At 32.6% G+C, this 26,212-nt stretch overlaps 1 protein-coding gene across 2 annotated transcripts; it reads left to right on the top strand.

Annotated features, from left to right (window-relative positions):
- Positions 1–1,489: 1,489 nt before the first annotated feature.
- On the top strand, positions 1,490–23,787 carry LOC134714521 (KH homology domain-containing protein 4-like). Of its 2 annotated transcripts, none has more exons than XM_063575822.1 (18): positions 1,490–1,603; positions 5,216–5,396; positions 5,918–6,022; positions 6,490–6,560; positions 6,807–6,859; positions 7,326–7,510; positions 10,205–10,291; positions 10,830–10,957; positions 11,191–11,251; positions 14,209–14,296; positions 17,179–17,286; positions 18,046–18,129; positions 18,578–18,780; positions 19,417–19,587; positions 20,207–20,379; positions 20,831–20,925; positions 21,490–21,561; positions 22,529–23,787. In XM_063575822.1, exons 1-18 carry the CDS (start codon positions 1,527–1,529, stop codon positions 23,230–23,232), a joined length of 2,646 nt encoding a protein of 881 aa, XP_063431892.1. In that variant the 5' UTR covers positions 1,490–1,526; the 3' UTR covers positions 23,233–23,787. The 2 variants fall into 2 exon arrangements, with proteins under 2 accessions (XP_063431892.1, XP_063431891.1); XM_063575821.1 differs by having other exon boundaries at positions 17,176–17,286.
- The last annotated feature ends 2,425 nt before the right edge of the window (positions 23,788–26,212 follow it).

The raw sequence follows: 26,212 nt of genomic DNA, 5'->3' as shown, positions 1-26,212 counted from the left end.
TTCATTTATCATTTAAGATCTCTTCCATTAGCCATTTGTACAAATGTAATGATTTTTTCTTTCATTTGAGTCGATTTTTTTTGTTCATTTGCGCCGATTTTTTTACAGGTAAATTACTGGTGAATAAATATAAGAAGATGTGCAAATAAGAGAACTCTCAATCCAAGTCATGTTATATTTCATTTATCATTTTAGACCTCTTCCATTAGCCATTTGTACAAATGTTATGAATTGTCAATCATAACATTTATATAACTGTTGTCTCCTGCTCACTATGGGGGAGATGGAAGAAGGCCTACAAGATACTTTTTCCTTAACAGTACCCGTAGTTCTTTATTCTTTAACCTCTGTCTTTCGGACATCTGCCACATGTTTATGCTCGATCAGTATTTTGACAATAGAATCTGTGATGACTCTGGCTTTGAACGATTTATGGTACATTTGAAATATATGTTGTTATGTTTCAGGACACTAACCTTCCGATATGTATGCCCCTCGTTGATTAAAGAATTGACTCCTTGGCTCGTTTCAGTGTGTAATATGTCCATCATGTACAACGAAGTTCCAGAACAATATGAATCAAAATTAACTTAAACATAAATGAACAACCAGATTTTATCATTGGTATAGTACAGTACAAGTACAAGTATTTATTTAAATCTAATTAGGAGCAAATATAAAATCGGCGCAAATGAAAAAATGAAATCGGCGCAAATGAAAGAATGAAAATTTTCAAAATCGGCGCAAATGTCATACGTCCCTTTAATGCAGTGAGAAAATCCCGCACTCGGAGGTGTACTTCAGATGGCTCCTAAACAAAAATGTATACTAATTCACGGTCAGTAACTGCTAGTAGCCCTTTGTTAATTTATGTATCTTTGTCATTTTGTTAAGTTTCTTTTGTAACATATTCTGACATCAGACTCTGACCTCTTTTAAACTGAGTTTAACTGTGTGAATTATTGTGTGTTTTTTTCTACACTGTCTAGAGGTATAGGGGAGGGTTGAGATCTAAAAAAAACATGTTAGATCCCTATGCATTTTTGCGCCTGTCCCAAGTAAGGAGCCTCTGGCCTACGTCGGTAGTCTCAGTTGTACATGATTTTTAATATTAGTTTCATTATAAATTTTGGAGTTTAGTATGACGTCTTTGATTATTTTTCCATTCTCAATTTTTGTTCAGTGATAATGCTTGAACGAAAATACGGCGGGGTTAAACATTTTTTTACTTAAATTAAAGAGACTGACAACCTTCTGGGTTTGTTTCCTTTATAATAAAAAAAACTTCGTCAAGGGTATATATCTTTTTTAATAATAGTTTGTTTTTTTGTCTAATTTGTATGGATCCTCAGTATAATCAGATGATTTATTTTTCATGAATATTTAGATTTAATAGCAAATAAACTTTCTTGTCCGCTAATTTTTTTTGGTAGTTTCTTGTTATTTGTTGTCGCTAATATTCATCTTGTAATTAGTGAGACCGTATAATTCAGCCGGAACTGACGTAGGTCGATTAATTGGAAAAGATGGCACTTCATCACAGACGAGGCGGCCGTGGTCACAACAATTTTCACCGCGGTGGAGGATATCATGGCCATCAACAGTATTAATTTTCTTAACACACACATTTTCATTATTCTTCCAACGTTGCTTTAAGCTGGGTGCTTTAAACAATTTTTCTGTTAGGAGTGCAGAGAAACATTTTTTTTTGGCGATGAAAAAAATGGCGTCTTTTATCCAAATAATTATAATAAATAAGCTTTATTTAGAGTCGGCAATGTATTAGCTGCGGAACCGTAGCTCTTAGGTCCTTATGTTATTTGTTGACTATTTGCGGATCTATGGTCCGCAAATAGTCAAAAAATAACACAAAGGACCTAAGACTTTAAAGCAACGGTAGGGAGGTCAGTTAAGATATGAAGTATATAGAAAGTGCATAAAACAACATTTTTCTGAAAGAGCTCAACAAAAGAAATTCATTGGTGCCAAAATTTTTGAAATCGGTCAAGCGGTTCAAAAGTTATGACCATTTAGAAGACAAAAATTTGGCCTATTTCCTTGCGAAGGCAAAAAATACCATATTTTGGGCTATTTGTGAGGCCACATATATCAAAAGTATTAGGAACTACAAGCAATCTATCTACATAATTGCAATAAGGCCCTTTTAAGCTTTGATTTAAGCCACTAAAGTCCTCTGGAACATCAGTATTAAGGAAACTACAATATCTCAAACTTGGTAAAAAAAACCTTTGGACTTATAGTCGCCGTCACGTAAAATTGGCACCATGATTTTTGTCAAAATTTTCTTAAATATCGACCGCGTTTACTCGAGATCATGTTTTTCAATTAGCGGAATAAAAATCCAATCCAAATATATACTACTGTCCTACCTTTTATTGTGTTTGCACTGTATAATCCTGACCTTCACAAAATCCAAGATTATTTTGTATGGTGGAATCCGACATTGTTATTACCGGAAGTGTTGCCGTGGAGTCCACGTGCTCTCAATTTTCTTGTGTCTCTCGGAGCTGTGCGTCATCTTTAATCAAAAAGCGCGGGAAATCGTATCACCAGTGACAATGATATTACCAGAGAGTAACGAATGTTATGTAGTAAGGGATCCTCATAGAAACCAAGATGGCGGTTTTACAATGAAAACAATCTTGAAAAATGTGAAGGTCAGGATTATACAGTGCAAACACAATAAAAGGTAAGACAGTAGTATATATTTGGATTGGATTTTTATTCCGCAATTTGAAAAACATGATCTCGAGTAAACGCGGTCGATATTTAAGAAAATTTGAACAAAAATCATGGTGCCAATTTCGTGACGGCGACTATAGTTTATTTTTGCTATGTGTCAAGGGCATCTTTGAATAAACTGCTATGTTTAGACATTCATATCTTCCAATGGAAAGCAGGCAGAGGTCTGGTTGTATGCAGTTATGTAAAGACCCAACCAGTCAACAGAAATATATTAACTGACATATTGCAACCATTTCGGATTTTTTTTTATCAGTGAATCAAAATCATGCCGGCAGGCCCCCCTTTTTTAAGGTAGCTTTTTTAGGCAAAAAAATACATTTTTGGTAGGACAATGATGGAAAAAGATCCCTAATTTTTTCTACTACTTGTTTTGTATTGGTATTCAGTTGTTTCACAAATAAAATAAGCTCTTTTAGCTGAAAAAAAAATATTGAATGAAACAATCAGCATTTTGACGTTAATTTTTAAGCTATTTTTTGCCAAATTTACACTGAAATCGGCACAAAATCTTAAATTTTGAAGCTGACATTAACTTTTCATTAAATTCTTTGACTGTTACTGTGAGTTTACATGCTAAAGCACCTTTTTCAGTCTGCACGGTTAGCCACTAGTCCGATGCCCCAGACTAGTAAAATTTCATTCAGACTAGTAAGTTTTTGCAAAACTTTGTTTGGCCAAATAAGAAAAAAATGTCAGAATATTGGTCTTCGGACTAGTACTTGAAAAAGTTTTTGGTGCAGACTGCTTTTTGGCATATATTTATAGATGTTAGTGCAATTAAAATTTAAAAAATGGTCAAAAATAAGAATATTTCGTCAATTTTAAAAATCACGGAGTTTTTCAAATCCCTGAATTGGGACAAATTAGCTAATAAAAGATATAATAAAAGTACTTACCATAAGTGATTGGCCTCCGTGGCCTATTTCCAACGTTGTTAGCTGTCTCATTAAGCAGTCCGTCAAAAAAATAGTCGGTAAAAGTCATTTTGTTACACGTTTCATGTTTCATGTCTCTCTCAATGGCGGATACGTCACTTCGGGAATTCAAGAACAGATAACTCTTTTTGCAGATTTTAAGCGTGGTAACCACGCCTTGCACACAAATATCCAATCAATTCCGCCACTATTGTTTTTCTTGAGAAACCATGGATACATGTGGAAAGAGAAAGTTCTAGAATTTATGAATCCGAGTGTCAGTGTTGTTTACAAAGTCGTAAACAATTTTTTTTTTCTATACTGAAAATCGACACCTAGGTATGACTGACAACCGGATCATAAAACTTGAATATATTTCCAAAATTTTAAGCTATCAATGAAGAAAATCGAGCGAGAAACAGCTTGCGGAATTAATTTCAAAATCAGTAGTACTTTTGACACATAGTTTTTACGGCGGCCATTTTTTTCAAAACTTCACAACTTTAAACGTTTTTTTTATCGTACGAAATCACTGCAATACCCATAAAACTTATATATTCAGAAAGATAAATGTCTGAACTTTAAATACATATCAATGTTTTGTCCATATAATATATTTTTCCCCTTTTTCGAAGCATCTGAATTACGGTAAAATCTGACATTTTTGCCTTCGCAAGGAAATTATTACGTTACGATAATCGCATTGGCGACCTCCCTAGCTACGGTTCCACAGCTAGCAAGGTATTCAAACGGAGACAAAAATTATAAGCTTTAATGATCTTTTAACCAACCTATGATAATATGAGGCAGGCATAACTTGCAAATGGGGACGAAGTCTGTATGAAATATTTGTTAAAAATAAAGAAACGAAATACCATAACGTTTCTGATTTTGGTTCTGTTGTGAGAGATTTAGTTGTGACGTTATTTAAGTTATGACGTCACATGCAATGAAAACAAAGAAACGCTTTCATCAACGTTTTTTCATATCTAGGAATTATTAAAAATGAAATTGGTATTGTGTTCCTTCCTATTTTATACCATGTTTACTAGACTGATAAATATATATTTTACTCAAAGTTTCATACAAACAAGACCGGAAAAAGGAAGTACATTGTAGATACTGTGCCGATGAGGGAATTCAAAACATGACAACTAAAAAATTGAACGATTTTGAGTTCATTAGTACAATGAAAATTTCGGGAAAATTTTCACGATTTTTTAAAAAATTATTTTATTGACTTTTTCCTACTGTTATTGGGAACTTCGTCCCCATCTAAAGCTATACTTAACTATCCTTGACCATTAACCTTACAAACCATGGGAAGAGGACTGGCTGATGGCCTTCCATCCAGACAAAGTGTTCTGTTCTCTCTGAAAGTTAATGTTTTATATGTATGTGAAAACATAATCATTCTCATTCAGAATATAACTCAAATACATTAAGTTGTAAGCAATATATTTAGGTGTGTTATTTGGTATTTCAATGTGTTTCATGGTGAATAGACCTACCATTACACATGTTTATGATTTCAGTGGTGGCAGATCGACTCGATGGAGTGACAAAGAAGATAGGGGCAGTCGATGGGCTGATAGAGATGACAGGAGTAGTCTGGAGGCAGCCGCTGATGCAGCGGCTAAAGTTAATGCTATGTTGATAGCTAAAGGTGCTCTCAAGCCTTCACAGTTGTCTCAGCAACAACCAAACAAACAAAAGGTAAGCATTGTTTTATTTAATTCCTTTTTAAGCTTTAAGATTTTGAATCTATCGTGATTTTCTGATTTGACCACCTCAGAAACACTTATTGAGCCCTTTTTAGTCTATTCAGGAAAAATTTTCCCGTCTACCTCACATCAAACTGGTGTCTTACACCTACAGCACTGTACTGTCACCAAAAGCAGGTTGGCATTAATTGTATGACATATCAGCCTTCCAGAATCTGTTCAAAAAAGAAAATAACTTATCTCAAACAATAGTTGAACCATTTAAATTTTGTGATTCCATAGATAGTCATACTGTTTTGTCTTTGACCTATGACATTTCCCTTATTTAATATGAAAGCTTTAAAAGGACACATTCAGTTTGCCTGGAAACACACTGTTATGTGTTAAAGGCACTGGTTAAAGGTGAGGTACAATGTATATCTGTACACCATGAAATGTTGATAAAAAAAAATGGAACCAAAGAAAACGAAGAAATGTGAATTACAGCTGTACACTATCATATTTTATTTTTAGGCAACAAGTACAACAACAGGCAACATGGCAGTAGCAGAGGTAGAAATTAATGATGTACCTATTGGCTGTAGAAACATGTTGACAAGAGGATCAACACAAGAAGAGGTATGAAATAGGAAAGGTTGAAGCATAATCTGCCGTTGTCTGCAACCAGGCTTATAGAATGAAAGTTAACAAGCATATCAATATACAATTTACATTGCTGTATTTACTGCTGAATATTTTCATAAACTTTTACCTATATTTAGGTTTAACAATTTTAAAGATGTGATTGCCACTATTAATATTATGTTGAGGACAACCTATTGATTATAATTGAATCAGTGGCAAGAAAAATGGCAAGGTAGAGAAAAAAGAAAGAAACAAGCATTACTTCCTCATACTTTTGATTAATTGCTGTCTTGAGTCATGATAGGTTGTTCAATTTTAACATATTTTCAAGTATCACAAGCATGTCTTAAGAAAAATATCAGTTATTCAAGCAACAATTAATAAGCTGGAAACTTACCTTTCAAAATAATAAGTTTGAACTGTTTTATCTCCCAAAATGATATAGTGGATTTTGATTGTAGATATCGAAAGTCAGTGGTGCAGGAGTTTCTACCAGAGGTAGATATCTTAGTCCACAGGAGAGAGGAGCTGGGTAAGTTTGAATTGTAAATTAGTAAGACTTCCTATGCTATTTCTAAGAGAGATAATCGGCTACTAAATACAAATTATGTAACAGACTAGTTTATAGATTGGAAGAAGTGTTAGAATTGAAAACCAAGTAAAGTTGATCTAGATGTAAAATAAATGTTGTAAGAATTTTAAAAATTTGGTGAAAAGATAATGAAGATCTTCAGTAAACCTACATAATAATATAGTATTGATTTATTTTTATTTTCAGAGACAGACCCCTGTATTTGTGTGTACAAGGTCCAACAAAAGAATCGGTAGACAGTAAGTGTTATTTGTTTATCCATTTGGATGTCATTTTAACCTATTTTCTCTATCTGTAACAGGAATACTTGTTTGAATCATGACAATCAATCTTGCATAAATAACAAAGAACCAGTCTCATTTACCTCATATAGACTCAAGTCAGAACATCCAATTAATGACACTGTCACTTAGCTTGTTTTTAATACTTATGATTTTTTTGGACATGTTTGAGCCACTTAAACTTAAATTCAACCATGATAAACTTAAAAGTTATATTACTACTAAGATACAACATGTACAAAGGAAAAGATCATGCCAAAATCAGAACTGTTTCTGTCTCAAATACAATTTCTTGCAATTCTTTATATATATTTGAACGCATGGTTAAAGCTATAGCATTATTGAACAAATTTTGTTTAAAAGTTCGTTATATTATGAAATGCAAAGTACTTGAAAACTAAGCATCATTGTTTTATTTTTGCAGTTGCTGTTCACAGAATCAATGAAATAATCACAAACTATAAGAACAAAGGGACCAGATTTTCTCCTGCTAACACTCCTCAGCAGAGAGCCCAATTATTAGGGCCTAATCCTGTAGAACTTATGCCAAGGCTTGGTCCCCCTCCAGGGTTTATTACACAGCCTCCAGTTTTACCTCAACAACAGACTGTAAGTTACTGTCAAGGCATGGTAATCAATCAGTCCTAAGAATAGCTGTTAAAGATAATACTTAAATTGGAGTTAAACAGATATTTCATTTCTTCCATTTGAAAATAATTGTTTTTTTACCAACTTATTAAAGACATGGGAAGATATCTCTGATTCCAAATGTTGCTTTCCATTACTAAACATTGATGTGTTGAAATTTTATTTTCAACAGCAAAATCAATATAATCTTGATCCTTCAATAGATATAAGAAGGTGTGGTATGAGTGTCAATGAGACAACTCTCCATCTAAGTTATAATTTGTAAAAGTTAACCATTATAGCTTAGGTCAAATTATGGTCTTCAACAGGGCGCCTTGGCTCACACCAAACAGCAAGCTATAAAGGGCCCAAAAAAATTGATAAACGCTGATAAACCCTTTTATATATATGGACCATAATTTGGTATTCGGCCTTTGGTTTCTTTTTGTATCCTTTTTTATAAGTTCTAAAATTTTAACTTTTATTTTGTGGGTTGTGTTGGTGTTAGAATAGTATGAATGGAACAATTGAGTTTTTCGAGAAAAAATTACATTTTGATTCACCGTTTACGTGACATGAAACCAAACAGGAAACCAATCTTTATTTTCTTTATTTTGCACAATATAATTCAAAAGGCATAAATAAACACCATTACTAGTGTTACTTGCTTCATGTTAATATTTAAAATCTATTTTCAATGTTATATTAAAGTTTTTTTTAAACCTGACAGGAAACCATAAGAAACGGAAAGCATTTTTTTAGTTTTATTTTATTGCAAAATCTGCTTAAAATAATCTGAACAGTATACTTTTTCTTAAAATCCATCTTAAATGTAACAGTATTATAAAACTCCTAAATATGTGCTTGTTTTGAAAACAATTAGTACAATTTATTCAGAATTTTCCATATTTTCTTCATTGATACAGGATACCATAATCGTTGTATCTTGATGTTTAAGCAAAAAAAATGTATTTATATTTGGTTTTGATATTCCAGTTATATACAATTTATTCCAAATCATTGGCAATGTAACATTCTTTAAATCCAGTATTTTAGAAAAAAACTTTTAACTTGGAATTAAAATCTTTAAAATAGGCACAATGTGATACTTGTGACCTGTACACCATCTACATGGTTTCCACATTTTAACCTACTTTAGTGGGCTAAAATCAATAAAGTACTTCCTTTCAAGTCATGCATGGTAAAAGTTTACTTCTCCTTTGACAAGTTTATTGCGTTTCTGATAAGTGTTTGCAGAACATGAATAAAAAATATTAATTAAAAACTGTGGCAAAGATTCCAACTTTGTACATTCTAAGTGTAACGGTATATTAACATGTATTTGTTATTAAATTATATGTATTCACCTAAAATATCCAGTAATATTTACTGCTGAAGTTAAATCAATCCAACGAGCATTGGTACAATGATAAGAGACGTAATTTCGATTGATTTTTCCAAGGACTCTTCACGTCATTATTGGGAAATGAAGTGTGTTCTAACGTCTGTCAAATATGAATCGATTTTGTCAAGTCATTGGGCATTTATTTTCACACAGGATCGTATGTAACATTATGCACATAGGAAAAATAACAGACCACCGGCGCAATCTCTTTGACAATTGTATTTTCCTCTTTTAAACAAGACGAAACAAGTCTACAGATTATGTTTGCTAACATCCCGTTGGAAACAAAAACAATGTTTAGACCTAGTATTTCGTACATCCGGCCGTAATGGCGTTATCACATGTTAGTCACATGTTTCACGTATGACCGGAAATGGTTAAAACTTAAGGACAAAAACAATTTTAATAAATAATTGGACTTCTGTTTCGTGTGAAATGTAACGCATAACGACAACGTAATTTTCTTACTTAATTATTACGAAGATCAAAACAAGAATGTAAATCATCTCGGATTTACCTGTTTGAACATCTCGCGAGAGTTCATATTTGCATATTGTTTTTAAGAATTCTATTACAACAAAGCAGATTACATCATCTAAAAATTGCGTTACGAAATCGGACACAAAAATCATGCCACTGTTCTTACATCTGCTACATAAATACTTATAGTTCTCGGCATTTTCTTCTCACTATTCTTATTGGTCGATGTTCTTTGTTATTTGAAAGCAAAAGTTACGAATTTGCCGGTGACGATTATCTATAAATCAGTCAGCGTTATGCTCTTCGGAAGCACAAAGTAACGCGAGAAATGACACAAAAATACGGTTTTAGAATCTTTGAAATTCGTATATTTTAAATTTTTTTCTAGGGAAGAGTAGCGTACACTTGTATGTTGATAAAAATAATGGCATCTTTAGATGTAGTTGCAACTTTTCTTACAGTAATTCACATTTTATTACTTTTCTATAGTTATAGGAAACGGAGCCCAATAGCAAATTATGGTCCATATCAGTTTTAGTGTATCCCTAACTCTGCCTGTCAGACCAACGAAATGTCAAACAGAAATTTGCAGATTTTTTAGTTAAAAATATAGTAGAAAAAAAGTCAAATTTAATTTTAGGTCAGACAAACCCTAAAACAGTTTGGCACATAGTGCAGCTGTAGATATGAGATAGGACTGTTCTATGGACAAATGTTTGACTATTGTTGTTTATAGAGACATGATAATCTGCTATTTATTTTTAACCATGTCTTCCTTTATTAATTTATAGATTACAATACTTCAAGAAAAACTCTTCATTGGTTTAGAACATGCTCCACCTCATTTTGGAGTGAAAGAAAAGATACATGGACCTGAGGTGAAATATTAATTATTATCATGATTATACATGTACAACTGTATTAATTATTATCATGATTATACATGTACAACTGTATTGATTTATACTGAAATTCATCCTGGTGCATTGAACATCATTTATTTGATATTGCATCGTTAAATTTGAATAAGTTTAATTCGTTAAATTTGAATAAGTTTAATGGAATCTCAGATAAGAGTGATGTTGTGATTGGATTAACATTGCACACAGTGACCCCTACATGTATCCATATGGTGTTAGTGAAGATGATATGGGGTTCATGGTGCCATTTCTGCTATTAATGGTGATGTCCTCATTTAATGTGATTATATTTCATTGTTTATTTTTGTACAAAACTTTGCTGAAAAAGTCCCATGTGCATTAAATTTGTTATAACTTATACTGTTCACTAATGACCCCTTCATGAAGCACATATTCGTAGAGGGTTATTAAAATCCATAGGGGATTACCGATTAGGCAAAACTTATGATATGATATAAGCATCTTCATTGAACAAATATTAACCTTTTAATTTTAGGGATCATATCTACAGCATGTAGAAGTAGAGACTGGTGCAAAAGTAACATTGAGAGGAAAAGGATCAGGATTTCTAGATATGAATTCTCCTGGCAGAGATTCCATTGAACCCATGCATGTTTTCTTAGAGTAAGTTAAATTGCCCAGACACATATTAATGATATTATGAAGACATAAATGAATATTGTTATATTTGTGTGTAATTTGATTTGATTGAAAAAAATTTCAAGATAGAAATTGATACAGATTCCACGTAATTTTTTTAAATTTTGATACATTTTTGCATGTGACATTTTTTACAGAGAAAAAAAATAGAAGTTAGGAGAGCAGACTGCAGATGACTTAAATTATTTTTATTTTAGGCACCCTAGCCCCATTGGACTTGGACAAGCTAAACAACTTGCAGAAAACCTTATACAAACAGTAAGTAACTCTCGAAGTTTTTTGATGTCTCAGAACTAATTATTGTTATTTCCTTTTTGCCCCTTTTCAGTTTTCCATTTCTTAGTCCAAGGTATATTTTCTATGGTATACTGCCACTACAGACCATGCTTTGTTAGTTTTACAGGAAGGCCAGTGTGTTGACTGCTGTGGTGGTTCTAAAATGTATTCTTTTCTGACAAAATAACTCATTGTTCGTGCCAGAAATACTTTCTACTAACACATGACTAAATATTTGAGAATTCTGAAGCAGGGTTCTAGATGACTGATGTTTTAGAATATTTTTTTCCCAAGAAAGCTGCAGATATTATGAGAAGATTAGTTTTCAGGATGCAGTGTCGAAGACTGAAGCCTGCAAAAAGCATTGTTAATCACTCCACTATTAACAGAATTTGTGTAAAACTTTTGTCCTATCGGCTCTAACTGCCAAAATGAGGTTTAGGACCAGTATTTTGAAGGCTAGTGGTGATTGTGATGACGAATTTAAAAACAGCTGTTGCAGTGTCTCTGTCAGCACATTTTAACATTGGTAATTAGATGTACCAGCCGACTATTTCCAATATGTTTTTTGCACATCATTCATCAGATGTACCCATGGGAGCAAGGCTTATTTTCAGTACTGGTTTCCAAATTTTATTACAAACAAACTGATGTGGCTAGCTACGCATGGCCTATAATTAAATTAACGGTACCAATTTTCTTGCACCAGATGCGCATTTCGACAATACATGTCTCTTCAGTGATGCTCGTGGCCAAAAAAAATTTAAAATCCAAAACTTATATAAAAGATGAAGAGCTAATAATCCAAAAGGTCAAAAAAGTATAGCCAAATCCGTGAAAGGAATCAGAGCTTTGCATGAGGGAGATACATTCCTTAATTTATAATAATTTATAATATTTTCTAACAGCAAATTTTAATAACACAAAAAATCCGTATTTTCATGCCAGTACCGAAGTACTGGCTACTGGGCTGGTGATACCCTCGGGGACTAATAGTCCACCAGCAGAGGCATCTACCCAGTGGTAGTAATTAAATTAACGGTACCAATTTTCTTGCACCAGATGCGCATTTCGACAATACATGTCTCTTCAGTGATGCTCGTGGCCAAAAAATTTTTAAAATCCAAAGCTTATATAAAAGATGAAGAGCTAATAATCCAAAAGGTCCAAAAACTATAAATTTGTTCATCAAGCCATGCCTGACAAATAATTGGTAGTGGAATCTTTTGATGAAACCAATAATTATTGTCAAAACTAAAAAATGATACAGATGATGAAATGGACAGTGAAGTTCACTTTGAATTTGAAAATCCAAAAGACTAGAACTGGCTCGTCATTTTTAAATTGCCAAAATGAAGTTATTTTTAAATAAGATATGTCATGTATGTTATTAATTTTATTTCAGGATAAAGTTGACACCTTTTGTAGGACTAACATATTATCTTGCTTTGTCAGTCCCACGACTGACAGGTGTCAGTCCCATGACTAACGGGTCAAAAAAGATTTTTGTGAACTCTATATTATTAAAAAGTACATACATGTAGTTATATTGTTGTTGATTCTTCAAACAGAACATACACCCACTTATTACTTTATTAAAAAATCATTTTTATTTCAATTTTAAGGTCGTATATTGGTATGATGTTTTATTAATGGTGGTTTAGATAAAATGTTCTTAAAATTACACAAATTGAATTAACATAAAAAATCTCCTCTGAAACTTTTCAATGGATTGAAACCAATGTTTGTCTGTTTCATCTATAAGATTTGTGTGATCCAGTTAGACAACCAACATGGCCACTTTTGCTAAAAATAGAACACAGGGACTTTAATACTACATTTTTGGCTAATATCTCAAAATTTGCAAAACTTGAGAAGGACTGGCTAGTAGTATATTTACTGAGTAAGCTGACAACTGATGATGGGATGATGCTTAAATCTCGTCAACTAGAATACAATTCAGGATAGGTGCCCTCTAAAGATGACCAAGTTCTTGAATAAGAACTGTTTTGGAAACAACAGATACAAGATGTTGGGAAAGGCCAAAAACCAAGAAATAAATTGGCATGAGACTTAGAACAAAATAAGGTTCAGTTCATCTGATACATGTATATCATGTCATAGAAATAATATTTAGAATGCAGGTATATGATAATGCAGCTGTTATTAGTACCATATGCTGGAAAATAATAACTGAATTATCAACAATATTGAAATCGAGAATGGAAACGGAATGTGTCAAACACAACAACCATATCAAATAGCAGAAAACAGCCCAGGCTACCAATGGACCAATGGGTCTTCAATACAGTGAGAAAATCAGCTAGTCCCTGACCAGGAAGGTGTACCAGTTTAGTGAAAATGGATGTCACACTAAATTTCCGAAATAACCTGTTTATGGCAGTTTATACAGATACACAGATGGGATCTTCAAGAATACCCAGAAGATAAATGATGCTTCAGCAAACAGAGTCTATTTTCGTGGATTCAAGATGATAAAGAACAACTTATCTGCATTTTCAGTCAGAATTATAATTGTGCAAAAAGTTTATTAAAGGATGGTGATTTGAAAGACTTCTATTAGTCTCAAATATTGTTGTTTGATTGCAATTCAGATTTCAGCAAGATTTCTGTTGTATGACAAACCTATTTGATATCCGTATAACAAAATATGTATTATTAATCACTTTAATTTGTATATAGATGCAATGGTTAAAAATGAGATGCAAAGAAATATATACAAGAGAAAAGAAACCTTAACTAATTTCTTTTCTGTCATATTATATTATCATTAGCACATATTTTCTGTCAAATTTGATATTAAGGTGACTTTCTGGTGTTTGTTTAATGTTGCTGCAAGGAACCCTGAAAATACACTGTACACAAATTTCTTCAATGTAAACAATGTTTAACCATGAGAAAATTTACTCTGATTGTAGGTTCAGCAAGATTATGCCCAATTTCAGCAAGCATTGGCAGCTATACCAGCTGGACACACAACAATTATAACTGGTCTGTCACAGCAGAGTAAGTCCTTATGTAAAACAGAAAAACAGAGGCGTACCAAAGGGTTAAAAACATTTCTTTTGGAGATATTTTATTTCAGGAAATCGTTTGAAAAGAAGACATTGAAGATTCGTAACTTGAAAAATTGATACATTTTAATTCAAACTAAAAAGAAAAAAAAATATTGTAATCTTGTATGAAGCAATTATGTACATAAACTTTTAAGATTTACAGGGGAGGTAACTAGTTATTTGACACATCGTGGAGAACCCAGAAGTGATAGTGTTTTGGGACAGATTTTTTTAAGGAACTATGTGGAAAAAATTGGGGCTATTCAAGGAATAGTTCTGAAAGATTAAGAATGTCAAATTAGAACAGGTGCCACTGAGAGAGAGTTTCTCTGGAAGATTGGTGACTCGGTTCCCATTGTTGGCAGGGAAAACGTTAAAGAATAAAACCTCCATGTTTCTGTTTCTTGAATAGCCTTCAGTTAAGAAATGTTATTTGCTAATATTTAAGATTCTTAGGACTGATAAGGACTGAAAAGATGGAAGTACTGATTCATTGTGGAAAAGGTTTTTCAGGAAAAGATCCGAGTTATATGAGTTTCATTTTATCTGATAAATAACTGCAAGCTTTGCATTTCAGCTGTGTGTCCATAGAAAATCATGCCAAGAAATTCAACAGATCAATCTTTGACAATGGTTTAAGCAGGAATTTCATTTTCTCATATTTTATGTACTTTCAGATTGAGAAGTTTGTCACATCAAGTCAAATTTGGATGATATACTAGTCACGTTACATAACATGTGATCACAATATCATAAAGGAAACAAAAGATCATTTTATTAATATTTCTTTTTCTAATTAACTTTATTTTAATTGCAAATAGATATTTTCTTCTAGATGAGCTGGAAATGTAGCATTATACATCTCACTCCAACACAGTTTGTTTTTAATGGCACTTTATTTCATTAGTAGACTTAAAGCATTCTAGCTTTATATTTCCCAGATAATTTTAGGTTGTTCGGCAGTTATTTCTATGTTTACATGTTATGCCTCCAAAAAGATTCTGATGCCTAGGCAAACAATCTATTTTTGAAGTAGGCAATTCAAAGACAATAGTGGCTGCTTCCAGGAATGTCATAATGAACTGCTGAAGAGACATTTTTTCTAATCAGTATTTTAGGTTCTTTTATGGAGAGGAAGAAAGTAATTTTACGTAAGACTGTAAATTTACCGATACAACTCTCCAAGAGTAAAACAGTTGTTAGAACAGTTTCTGTGGTTTTCAAGTTCACCAACGAAGCTACATAACTACTGACAAAAATAAAACACTTTTAGCTAAGCATTTATTTGGTTTAAATAATATGTTTTAAACACTAAAATAAGTATATGAAGAAGCAAGCTTTAATTTATGCAATCTTACATTTATTTGAGACTAATACTGAGGATTCATTTAGTTTTCTTGATACCAATTTTCACTGTGAGAGTTAAGGGTTAAAAAAAAAATCATAGATTTTTATACCCCCGCTTTAAAAAAGGGGGGGTATACTGTTTTACCTCTGTCTGTCCTTCAGTCAGTCCGTCCGTCCCATGAAAATTTTTCATTGCATTTTTCTCAGAAACTACAATACAAGGATTTCTGAAATTTGGTTTCAGGATTTATATAAGTCAGCTATACTGTGTGATGCGTTTTCAGATTCATCACTCGACAACTTCCTGTTTACCAAACACTTGCATATTTTTATCCACTTGCAGCGGGGGTATCATCAGTGAGCAGTAGCTCACAGTTTTACTTGTTCTTCCTGGTTTTTTCAAAATTCTATATACTATACCTTAGGAGATATGTATTTTGTTGAATATTAAACTTCGAAATGTACCTATACCCCACAAAATGAAATTAAAATGGCATACTAGGAATACTAACAAATCCACAGTATCCTATAGCTTTGAAGCTAGCTCTTATTTTGTATAATATTGCCATACTTAAAATATTTTTATTGTTTCAGTGTATTTAGAAAAGCCTACATTCAATGTTTTATTATGATTTGATTATGAATAATCAACTAATTGATTGGTTGGAAAATATAATTGTAATTTCAGTGCGTTATCAGATTTATGTGTGATACAGGCCTAGGCAATCTGAAAATATCTACAAGCTTTGCATTTCAGCTTTGTGTTGATTGAGAAATATTTGCAATACATTTACAGCATCAATAATTTACAAACATTTTAGCATAAACTTTCAGTCTCACATTTGGAAATAAAACTTGCAGATGGAGATGTTTCTGGAGTGAAGTCAGTCCCATACTTATTCTTTAACTTGATATTTCGTCTATTTTACAGGAATACCAAGTTGTTTATATATATTTTAAGTTTTGTGAAGTTACATTTTTACAGGATATGTTTGAGAGTATACTATAATATAGAAGTATAATTAAATCTGTCAAAAAAACATCTATGTTTCAATTTATCATGAAAGTGTCCCAAATAATCATTTATTTTTATGCAACTTGTCAGTCGTCTTAGATTGAAAGTCAAAAGTGATAAAATAAAAGGTGTTTCTGTTGTTATAAAATTGCTTTAAAAATCTTAGAGAATAGATCAACCAATTATCTACAAGTGTTGAAAAATTTGGTTCAAATTTGTTACTTTTCTTTTCAAAAAAATAAATCTCGGTTTCCAAGTTGCTATATTTGGTGTTTTTTTGGTATTTCATGGTAAAAAAAAATTGTCAGTTAACTAGAAATAAAATTGAAAATATGCAGAAATTTATTTTTAGAAAGTGGTTTTCAAGATCACTTAAACATCCAAATTTTTTTTGACAGATTTATTAAAGCTGAAGTATCTTTAATTTTTATGAATTTAAAAAATTGTTCTTTTTAATTTTCCCTTAGCAGCAAGCATACCTGGTACACTGATCAACACAATACCAACTATGGCTCCTCCTCCAATCCCACAGCAGTTACCTAGCCCAGGTAGTGTGTTTATGAGTGAAAGAAGAATTGGTAAGACATATATAAGATTAAACCTTACCACTCCACCCCTCCCCCTTGTACACTGATCAACATAATACCAACTATGGCTCCTCCTCCAATTCCACAGCAGTTACATAGCCCAGGTAGTGTGTTTATGAGTGAAAGAAGAATTGGTAAGACAGATGTAAGATCAAACCTTCCCACTCCCCCCTTCACCCCTCCCCCTGGTACACTGATCAACAGAATATCAACTATGGCTCCTCCAATTCCACAGCAGTTACCTAGTCCAGGTAGTGCGTTTATGAGTGAAAGAAGAATTGGTAAGACAGATATAAGATCAAAACTTCCCACTCCCCCCTTCACCCCTTCCCCTTGTACACTGATCAACACAATACCAACTATGGCTCCTCCTCCAATCCCACAGCAGTTACCTAGCCCAGGTAGTGTGTTTATGAGTGAAAGAAGAATTGGTAAGACAGATATAAGATCAAAACTTCACACTCGTTTAAACTAAATCCAATGTTATCATTGAAAACTATGTTTTTCAATCTCTAGGGTAACATATATATATCCTACATGTATAATCTTTTAGGAAGTAATTTCTTATTAATAAATTTGTTTTTCAATTTCTAGTGTTAATTTTATCTGTATTCAGATCATGATTATGATAAATTTCTGATTTTTCTAATGTGTTTTGTGTACCAAACTACAATTAAACAGATGTTATATTATGTCGAAATTTATTATCAAAGCCGTATACATCATTGTGCTATCTTCTTCACATTTTAGGAACAACCAGATTTATGATACCAACATCAATTTCTTCAGCTGTTTACTCTCTACCAACATCAATGGGTATGACACTTCCATCAGGTAAGAACATGTGACAGATATATATTGGATTGTTATTTATGTATTCAATTTTATTGCAATTTTAATTTCGTTAACACACAAATAAATCAGAATTGTATCAGTATTTAATTTGAAATTCTATGAGAAAATATGATTTGTGCACAATGTGGAAATAAAATGTTCTATTTTACTGTTTTAATTATATGGATTTAAAGAGAAATAAAAATGTCATCTTTAAATGGTTAAAATAAAGAATTTTAGTACATCAGTAACTTTATCATCTCCAATAGTTTGTGGCAGATTGCTGTTCAATCAACCAGTGGAAGACAGGTTTATTTAGAGTAAGATGGGATAATATATTATGAAGTTTAAACCTTAAAAACTAGTATGTTCAAAATCTTGATCTATGTGTATAGGTCATTACCCAAAAATAAAAATAAAATAATATGAAATTTGTTTTTCCTTTAAGTCCTAACAGCACAGCCTCCTCCACTATTAGTACAGACACAGAATGGTCCGCCACCACAGATGCTGGGACCTCCACATATGGCACCAGATGTCACCCAGCTGGTTACTACCATGCCACCAGAAGTACAAGTTGTTACTACACTAATACCAACTGGCTCCCCGTGGAATACTTCACCTAACATGCCAAGTAGTTTAGCAGGACAGGTATAGACTGATTTTCTATTTCTGTAATTTGATACTGCATCCAAGTTGTAATTGCTTTTGTTCTACCTGTTTTGAAGTCTTATAAAAATAACTTTTATATTTCAAGACAAATGTCAACATATTTTATTTGTATCATTGCTTTTGAGATAGCTGTTTAATGCATTTTAGTATGTAGTTGTTTATTGATAAAGATTCAGTGAGGGTTGTTTTCTAGTTGAATCATATTTAGAGAATTATGCCTCTTAAACACATTTTTATGCCCCACCTACAATAGTAAAGGGGCATTATGTTTTCTGGTCTGTGGCTCCGTCTGTTCGTCCTACTTCAGGTTAAAGTTTTTAGTTGAGGTAGTTTTTGATGAAGCTGAAGTCCAATCAATTTGAAACTTAGTACACTTGTTGCTTTTGATATGATCTTTTTAATTTTAAAGTCAAATTAGACTTTTGACCCCAATTTCACGGTCCACTGAACATAGAAAATGATAGTGGGGCATCCATGTACTTTGGACACATTCTTGTTTTGTATATTGCCAGAGGCATTGGGAACATATCAGCATATTTTTGTTTCAACATCATATTTTAAATGTTACTCTTACTCTGTTTCTCACTAATAAATCTAATTTCCTTTCCTTGTCAGATGCTGGGAAGTGGTGGACCTCCACCAATATCTACACACACTCCATTGTCGTCTGCTCCAGTTGTTACAACTACATACACTTATCACACATCATCCAGGGAGGAACCAAAACGCAGGTTCACTGAGGAAAAGTTGGAGGAAAAAGTGCCAGAAAATCTCTTAGGTTATGAGGTAGGAATTAATATTGATATAACGTTATTACTGTAATTCTGACTTTCATTTAAGATGTTATGGGTAATATAAAGTTCTTTTGTATACAGATAAAATAAAATTTAGTCGGGTAAACAAATCAATCAAATTATGTAAACAATAATGTTTCAATGAATAATGCTTGTAGTTTAATCCCATTCATATTCAGCAAGATTACAATCAGTTAATTTGTTCAAGCTGAGGAGCTTTAAAATTGGGTTGAATAAGAATTTGATATTGCCCGGTCTATTTACAGATTATTTTTAGTTTGAAAAGAATATATATGGTACTTCAAGTCAAATCATTTTAGCATTTTTTTTTTTAATTTTTTTTTTATTCATCAAGGATTAACAGGCATTTACATAAATTATCTATGGTGGCATATAATAAAGCAAGCGAGAAAAATAAGCATAATCAAGCAAAGAAGAGTAAACAAAAATAATACTAATAATACCATATGATATAAAGGAATATGGATGAAGTACAATATTTTCACAAAAAATATATAGTGAAAATGGAAATTACATTTCAAGCACATCTATACATAATAATTCACTATGAGATTAATTTATCATTTTAATATTTCTGATATAAATTTCAGCACGGCCCTCCACATTTAGCCAACTTGGTTGTACAGGGTCCTCCACCTCAAGAGACTCAGGTTTCTCAACATCCACCATACCAACCACAAGTTTCTGAAATGTACAGTGTAACACAATCTACACCACAGCTGGTGTACACAACATCAGCACCATTATCATCACCTGATGACAGGTAACTGCTATATTTATATATTTGCTGGTTGGGGATAAAAAATATTGAAAACAACACGTTATTAATTTCTTGCGTCCGAAGAGCTTTTCTGAATAAATGAGTTGCCTGTATATTTATAAAGTACATTTTGTACAGGACCAGGGGCATGTTGTTTTGTAGTGTTCAATACATGTGAACGTATGTTCAATACATGTGAATGTATTAATCCCACCAAACAAGCATTCATTGTTAAACCATCTGACATTTAAGACAACTGAGAATAGACATCAACTATCAACTAGACTTTTACAGCACAGATTAAACCCCCTCGAAAGAAGTGGATAGGAATTTAATTAAGATATAATTTTATCTAAATGGTCAAATTTAAATTAGAAAGAAATAAAACATTTTAGAAGTGCTTTCTATGATTTTGATTATTCACATAGTGTACTGAGTTTAAATTGTATTGTAGGAGTTCACAGTTCACTAACTTTACAATGACCCAGCCAGGAGGGTATCCTGGGGATAATGCTGACAAACAGCTGATGCCACCACCACCCATACCAGGTATATATATATATTAGTCAGATACAGTTGTTAGAAATAAAACTATCTCTATTTAATAGCAGTTGAATACCTTATAGAGAGATATCTTGAACAATAATTCTGAATTTTGCTTGATTCTTTGATTATCTTTTAGAAAAAATAATAGCAGACAATCTATGCAATATGTATGCTCGCATCTAGGTTTAGACAGTCCATATGTTCTAAAATGGGATTATTACCACTTCTCAGATCTAGGTCAAATTTTGATGGGAACACTCACTTTAATGGAATGGTGTTCCTTTTATGAATTATAATAAAATACTGAATTTGCTGTACATTTACAAGTGGAGGCATTTGTGAACCATAAATTGCAAAAATGTTAAAGATTTTGTTTTTGATTTACATTTAATCATATTCTTAAATTCAAGTTCACTTGTCGCCGCGATATAGCCTTTTTGTGCTAATGCGGCGTAGTAAAGCAACCAACAAGCAATCAATCAATCAAGTTCACTTGTTTGTATATTTTGTTGAAGTTTATATTGCCTTCCTTTTCAAAATTTAAAGCTTGATTTATCATTCTTTTAGCTTCATTGAAAAGAGCCTCACTTGAAAGACAAGGTGGAAGTGATAGAAAGAAGGACAGAATGTCTCCAACTGGTAGGTTTGACAAAGCTACATTAACCAAAGGAAACACATATAAGCTTCATTAAAAAAGAATAAAAATTAATAGATTCAATATCAGTTTCTAATTTTCAAATATTTCACATCTATATAAAAAAAAGAAAATGTGGTATGATGATATCAATTAAGACAACTCTCCACCAGAGACTAAATGACCTGAAAGTTAACAACTTTAACTTCACCATACGACCTTCAACAATGAGAAAACAAATGTAAAACAATTTCAAAAGAGAAAACTAATGGCCTGATGTATGAACAAAACAATAAATGGCCACCACTGAATTTCAGGCTTTGAATTGGAACATACCAATACATGAATGTCACTAGTTTAATCATGTTTGCTACCCTAAACCTTCCCCCTATTATAACAAGGGATAGTGATAAAACAATTACAATGAATTATGTCCCTCCATAAATGATAAAATTACTGAATTTTCTGGATATTTAAAGCAAGTGTAAAGCCTCATTTCAATTATTGATTAAGCCAGACTGTAACATTAATTATAACACCACCAAATGATCAAGCAGAAAAAAACTTAAGAAAAACGTGTCCTAGTGAAATGTTTTTCATAAGTATTGACTGGGTACTAGACCATAAGAATTATCTGGATAACTATAGGTTAGGTAAAAAAAAACAAAAAAAACCAACAATTTTTGTGCCAAATTGGACAATATTCAAATGTCTAACTACATTTTGCATTGATGTCCTTTATTAATAACTTTGATTCAAATTTCAATAATTTTTTATTGATTATATTTAAAATTGATGAGCTCTTGAAACAATATCAAGGTAAAAAAAGGATGGAATGACATCAGCTTCATTCTCTAACAATTCTATATATTCAGATATTTAAAAAAGAGGTTCACATTAAAATTATCTCATCCTTTTCACCTAGGCCATTCTTGTTTTAAAGTTAAACCTATAAATTCTGATTTTCTTCAGGATTTAGAGATGAGGAAGATAAACAAGCAGGAAGAGGGAAGTACCAGTACAACCAGTATTCCAATGCACCACAGTTATATACACAGGGAGAATCTGACGGCTTTACAGACCAGAGACCAGACAATGACCCAGGCTTCCAGTATCAACCCCCACAACAAATGACAGAACAGTTCCAGTATCAACCTAGCCAACCACCAGGATCTGTCATGTTACAGCCTCCCCCTTCTCCAGGACCTCCAATGGTCCATGTATCTTCTCTCCCATCACATTACTACCAACAGCAGCCGATGTACTCTGTCTCACCTTCACAGAGTCCACCACACCCGGTATACACTCAGCATGATGTTTTGACTTCTACTGGACAACCGTTTGCTGTACCACACACAATCACAATTTCAGGTCCATTGCCTCCTCAAGCCCAAGAACAAATGTTGCAGCCACCCCATGAAACAAGACTACAACCCGAAGAACTGCCACCACAGATGGAACAGTTACAACAGCCACCACCAAGTTATACAAATATGCCACCACCAATATCAAGTGGTCAGTACATGACTACACAATCTATGCCACTTATGGCACCACCAACACAGCCACCCGTGTCATATGCTCCACAACAGGTACAGCCACCTATACCTATGTCTGCACCTCAACAACACAGCTATCCGCCTCCTCCTGGGATGCCTTATTATATCAACAGCTGAGGAAATAGACCCAATGCTGTTTTATTTTTTTAAAAGCTGAAATATCCAAGTGAAAATCTTAAGAATTTTAAAGGATCAGACAAGACACAAACTAAATGTGTGCATATCTTTATAACTAGTATTGAATTAGTATTGGATTGTATATGCACTTCTTCTGTGTGAAAAAATACACTATAACTAATGTAAATAAGTTGAGGACAACTTTCAAAATAATGTAAATAAAGTGATGAATGGTACATGACTGCTATATGAATGTTTTATGCAGTTCTAAGTGCTCTGTGGGTTAATATTTTGGATGAGTATGATCATGATTATATATGCAGTAATTATTTGTTTGTTAATTATAAATGTATGTGTGCTAACAGAATAGGACAATGCATATACATTGCAGTAAATAATTGTTTGTTTGTACATGTCTGCTTAAAGAATAAGATGACTTGTTATTGAATTGTTATGGTTTAAATGTAGTAGTATGATTGTATTTGTGAAAATTTGCTGTTAGTTTTATGAAATGTGCTTTAGATGTTATGAAAATAAATAAAATTTAACACTTAATTTTTTTAAATGTAATTTTCAAGTATGTTGTACTTCATTGTAATTCATACAAGTTGAAGGTGTGGTATGTTTGCTATGAGATAAATCTCCCCCCCCCACCAGAAACCAAATAGTCAGAAGTTAACAACTATTGGCTCAGTCAAGCCTTCAAGAATTAGCAAGCTATAAAAGGACATGAAATAACAAATGTTTAACAATTCAAACAAGAAAACAAACATCCTGATTTATGACCAAAACAATAAACGAAAAACTAATGTGATAACCAGTAACAAACTACAACCACTAAATTACAAGCTTTGACTGAAGAAAGTTATCAAAGGTACATTGTACCAGGATTATAACACAGGAAATACAGAATGTGGTGAGAAGTTGACTACAAATCATTACAATGGCAGAGAAACACCATTATAAATACAAAGTACAGGGACAAACATGTACAGAATGTGGCGGTACAAACATGTACAGAATGTAGCGAGGGGTGAACTCTACATATCTATCAGAGAAGCACCATTACAAATAAAAAATACTCCCAGTTACTAAAAGAGGGGCAAAAGATACCAAAGGGACATTCAAAGTATAAAATTACCTGACAAAACCATGGCTAAAAAAGAAGACCAAAATACATCAAAAGAGCATTTCTTTTTTTGCTCAGCTTGATAGGTTATAAAGAATGATCTAACCATTAAAAAAAAATGGGTAGGTCCATATACATCAGGAGTAACTCGGTCTTAGTAACAGTACCTTGAGGATGAACATCAATCCGTGAATTAAAGCAGGACTGAAATACCCCATATATTTTAATGAATTGAAGTTATGCATAAGTGGACATTTCACAAAAACTAGTACTTAGAACAATACTGCATTTACTTACACCAGGTTGGGTACCGCTGGCGGTGGACTGTTAGTCATTACACGTAACGTCATTTCAAAAGTCAGTGCCTCGGTAGAAACAAGAGTAACATTTACTTATTTTAAATTTAAGGTTCTAATTCCTTCGGGCAAAGTTGACATATGATGATATTTGGCCATTCTTTTCCTGTTTTCTTTCATCATCCACTTGAGATTAACCCGCAAGAAAGCCTGTTTTCGAGATTTTTAAGGTTAACTTTTTATATGCTTCTAAATTCCAACTTATTTGATACTAGCTCCACTGATGAGTATCTTGTGTAATAAATTGTAAGCTTTTATCTTCACAGTATAGTTGTTAAATGTATCAGAAATAAAAGATGCTTAAATAATATATAGTGTCCTTATAAATCTCCAATACATTGACTTTTAAAATAGGACATTTATGATTTACTGTTAGTTTCAAGGATTCTGTTACTAAAAACGATGAAAATTAGAAACAAATTTCATAACAATATGAAATAAAAACTGTTCATGATCATTCACTACCGAACTTCAGTCTAATTATATATATTTGATTTAATTTTGGATGTAACGCGTCTTCTGATTGGCTGACGTCGTTTTGTTTATCATATCAATGACACATTTTTGTCATGTGACCATGACGTCATCATCGTTTTTTCATGATTTACGCCGGTTTAAACTAGAATTTAGAATTAAATATAAGAAATAACTAATATTTTGTCAGCCTATTCGAAATAACATTAAACAAATGTGGTGCACACTGTCAAAAAAACCGCTACGCGTGCGCGATTCAGTGTGCACCACATTTTTTATGTTGTTTAAGAAAAAAATATTACAGTCATTCCTTAATTGTCTTTAATAATCATTATTGATGCTGAAGGACACTATTTAATATGACTTACATTTTTCAATTTAAAAAAATATTACAGACTTGACTAACAAATGACAATCCTGTAAAGGGTCAGTTGCCTCAGTTGCCATGAAATTTTGGCTTCATAACCAACTTACTAATTATACCCTTTAAATGTTCATAAGCCATTTATATTTTTAATTTGGTCATGCCTATCAAATAAGGACTACACACTTCCTGCATTTATTTCAAAGCAGCAATATAAACTATCAAAAAGTCAGTTTTTTGGGGATTTTTTAGGTTTTTAACTTTTTAGTGCATTGAACTTCGTATTTCATTTAATATTCCAATTGATTTGATACATGTACTAGCGACAATGTTGAGTCTCGCGTAGACGAAACGAGCGTCTGGTGTAATACATTATAAGGTTGTATCTATAGTCATTAAGCTGCAATAGAAATACGATATGCGTAAATAATATATAACTTCATCGAAAAGCTCTAAGACCTTGACCAAATCGCCATTTATGATGTATTGTTAGTACAAGGCTGATGAATCGGATACTGCTATTAAAAACGATGAAAATTAGAAACCAAAAATCAATAGCAGTATGAAAAAAGAAATGTGAACGGTGGATCACTACCGAACTTTGGTTTAATTATGATTGCATTTAATAATAATTGTTGATGCTAGATGGAGCAATTA

Source organism: Mytilus trossulus, chromosome 4 (assembly GCF_036588685.1).
Source record: "Mytilus trossulus isolate FHL-02 chromosome 4, PNRI_Mtr1.1.1.hap1, whole genome shotgun sequence".
NCBI lineage: Eukaryota > Metazoa > Mollusca > Bivalvia > Mytilida > Mytilidae > Mytilus > Mytilus trossulus.
This window is presented reverse-complemented; position numbering and strand designations above follow the sequence as displayed.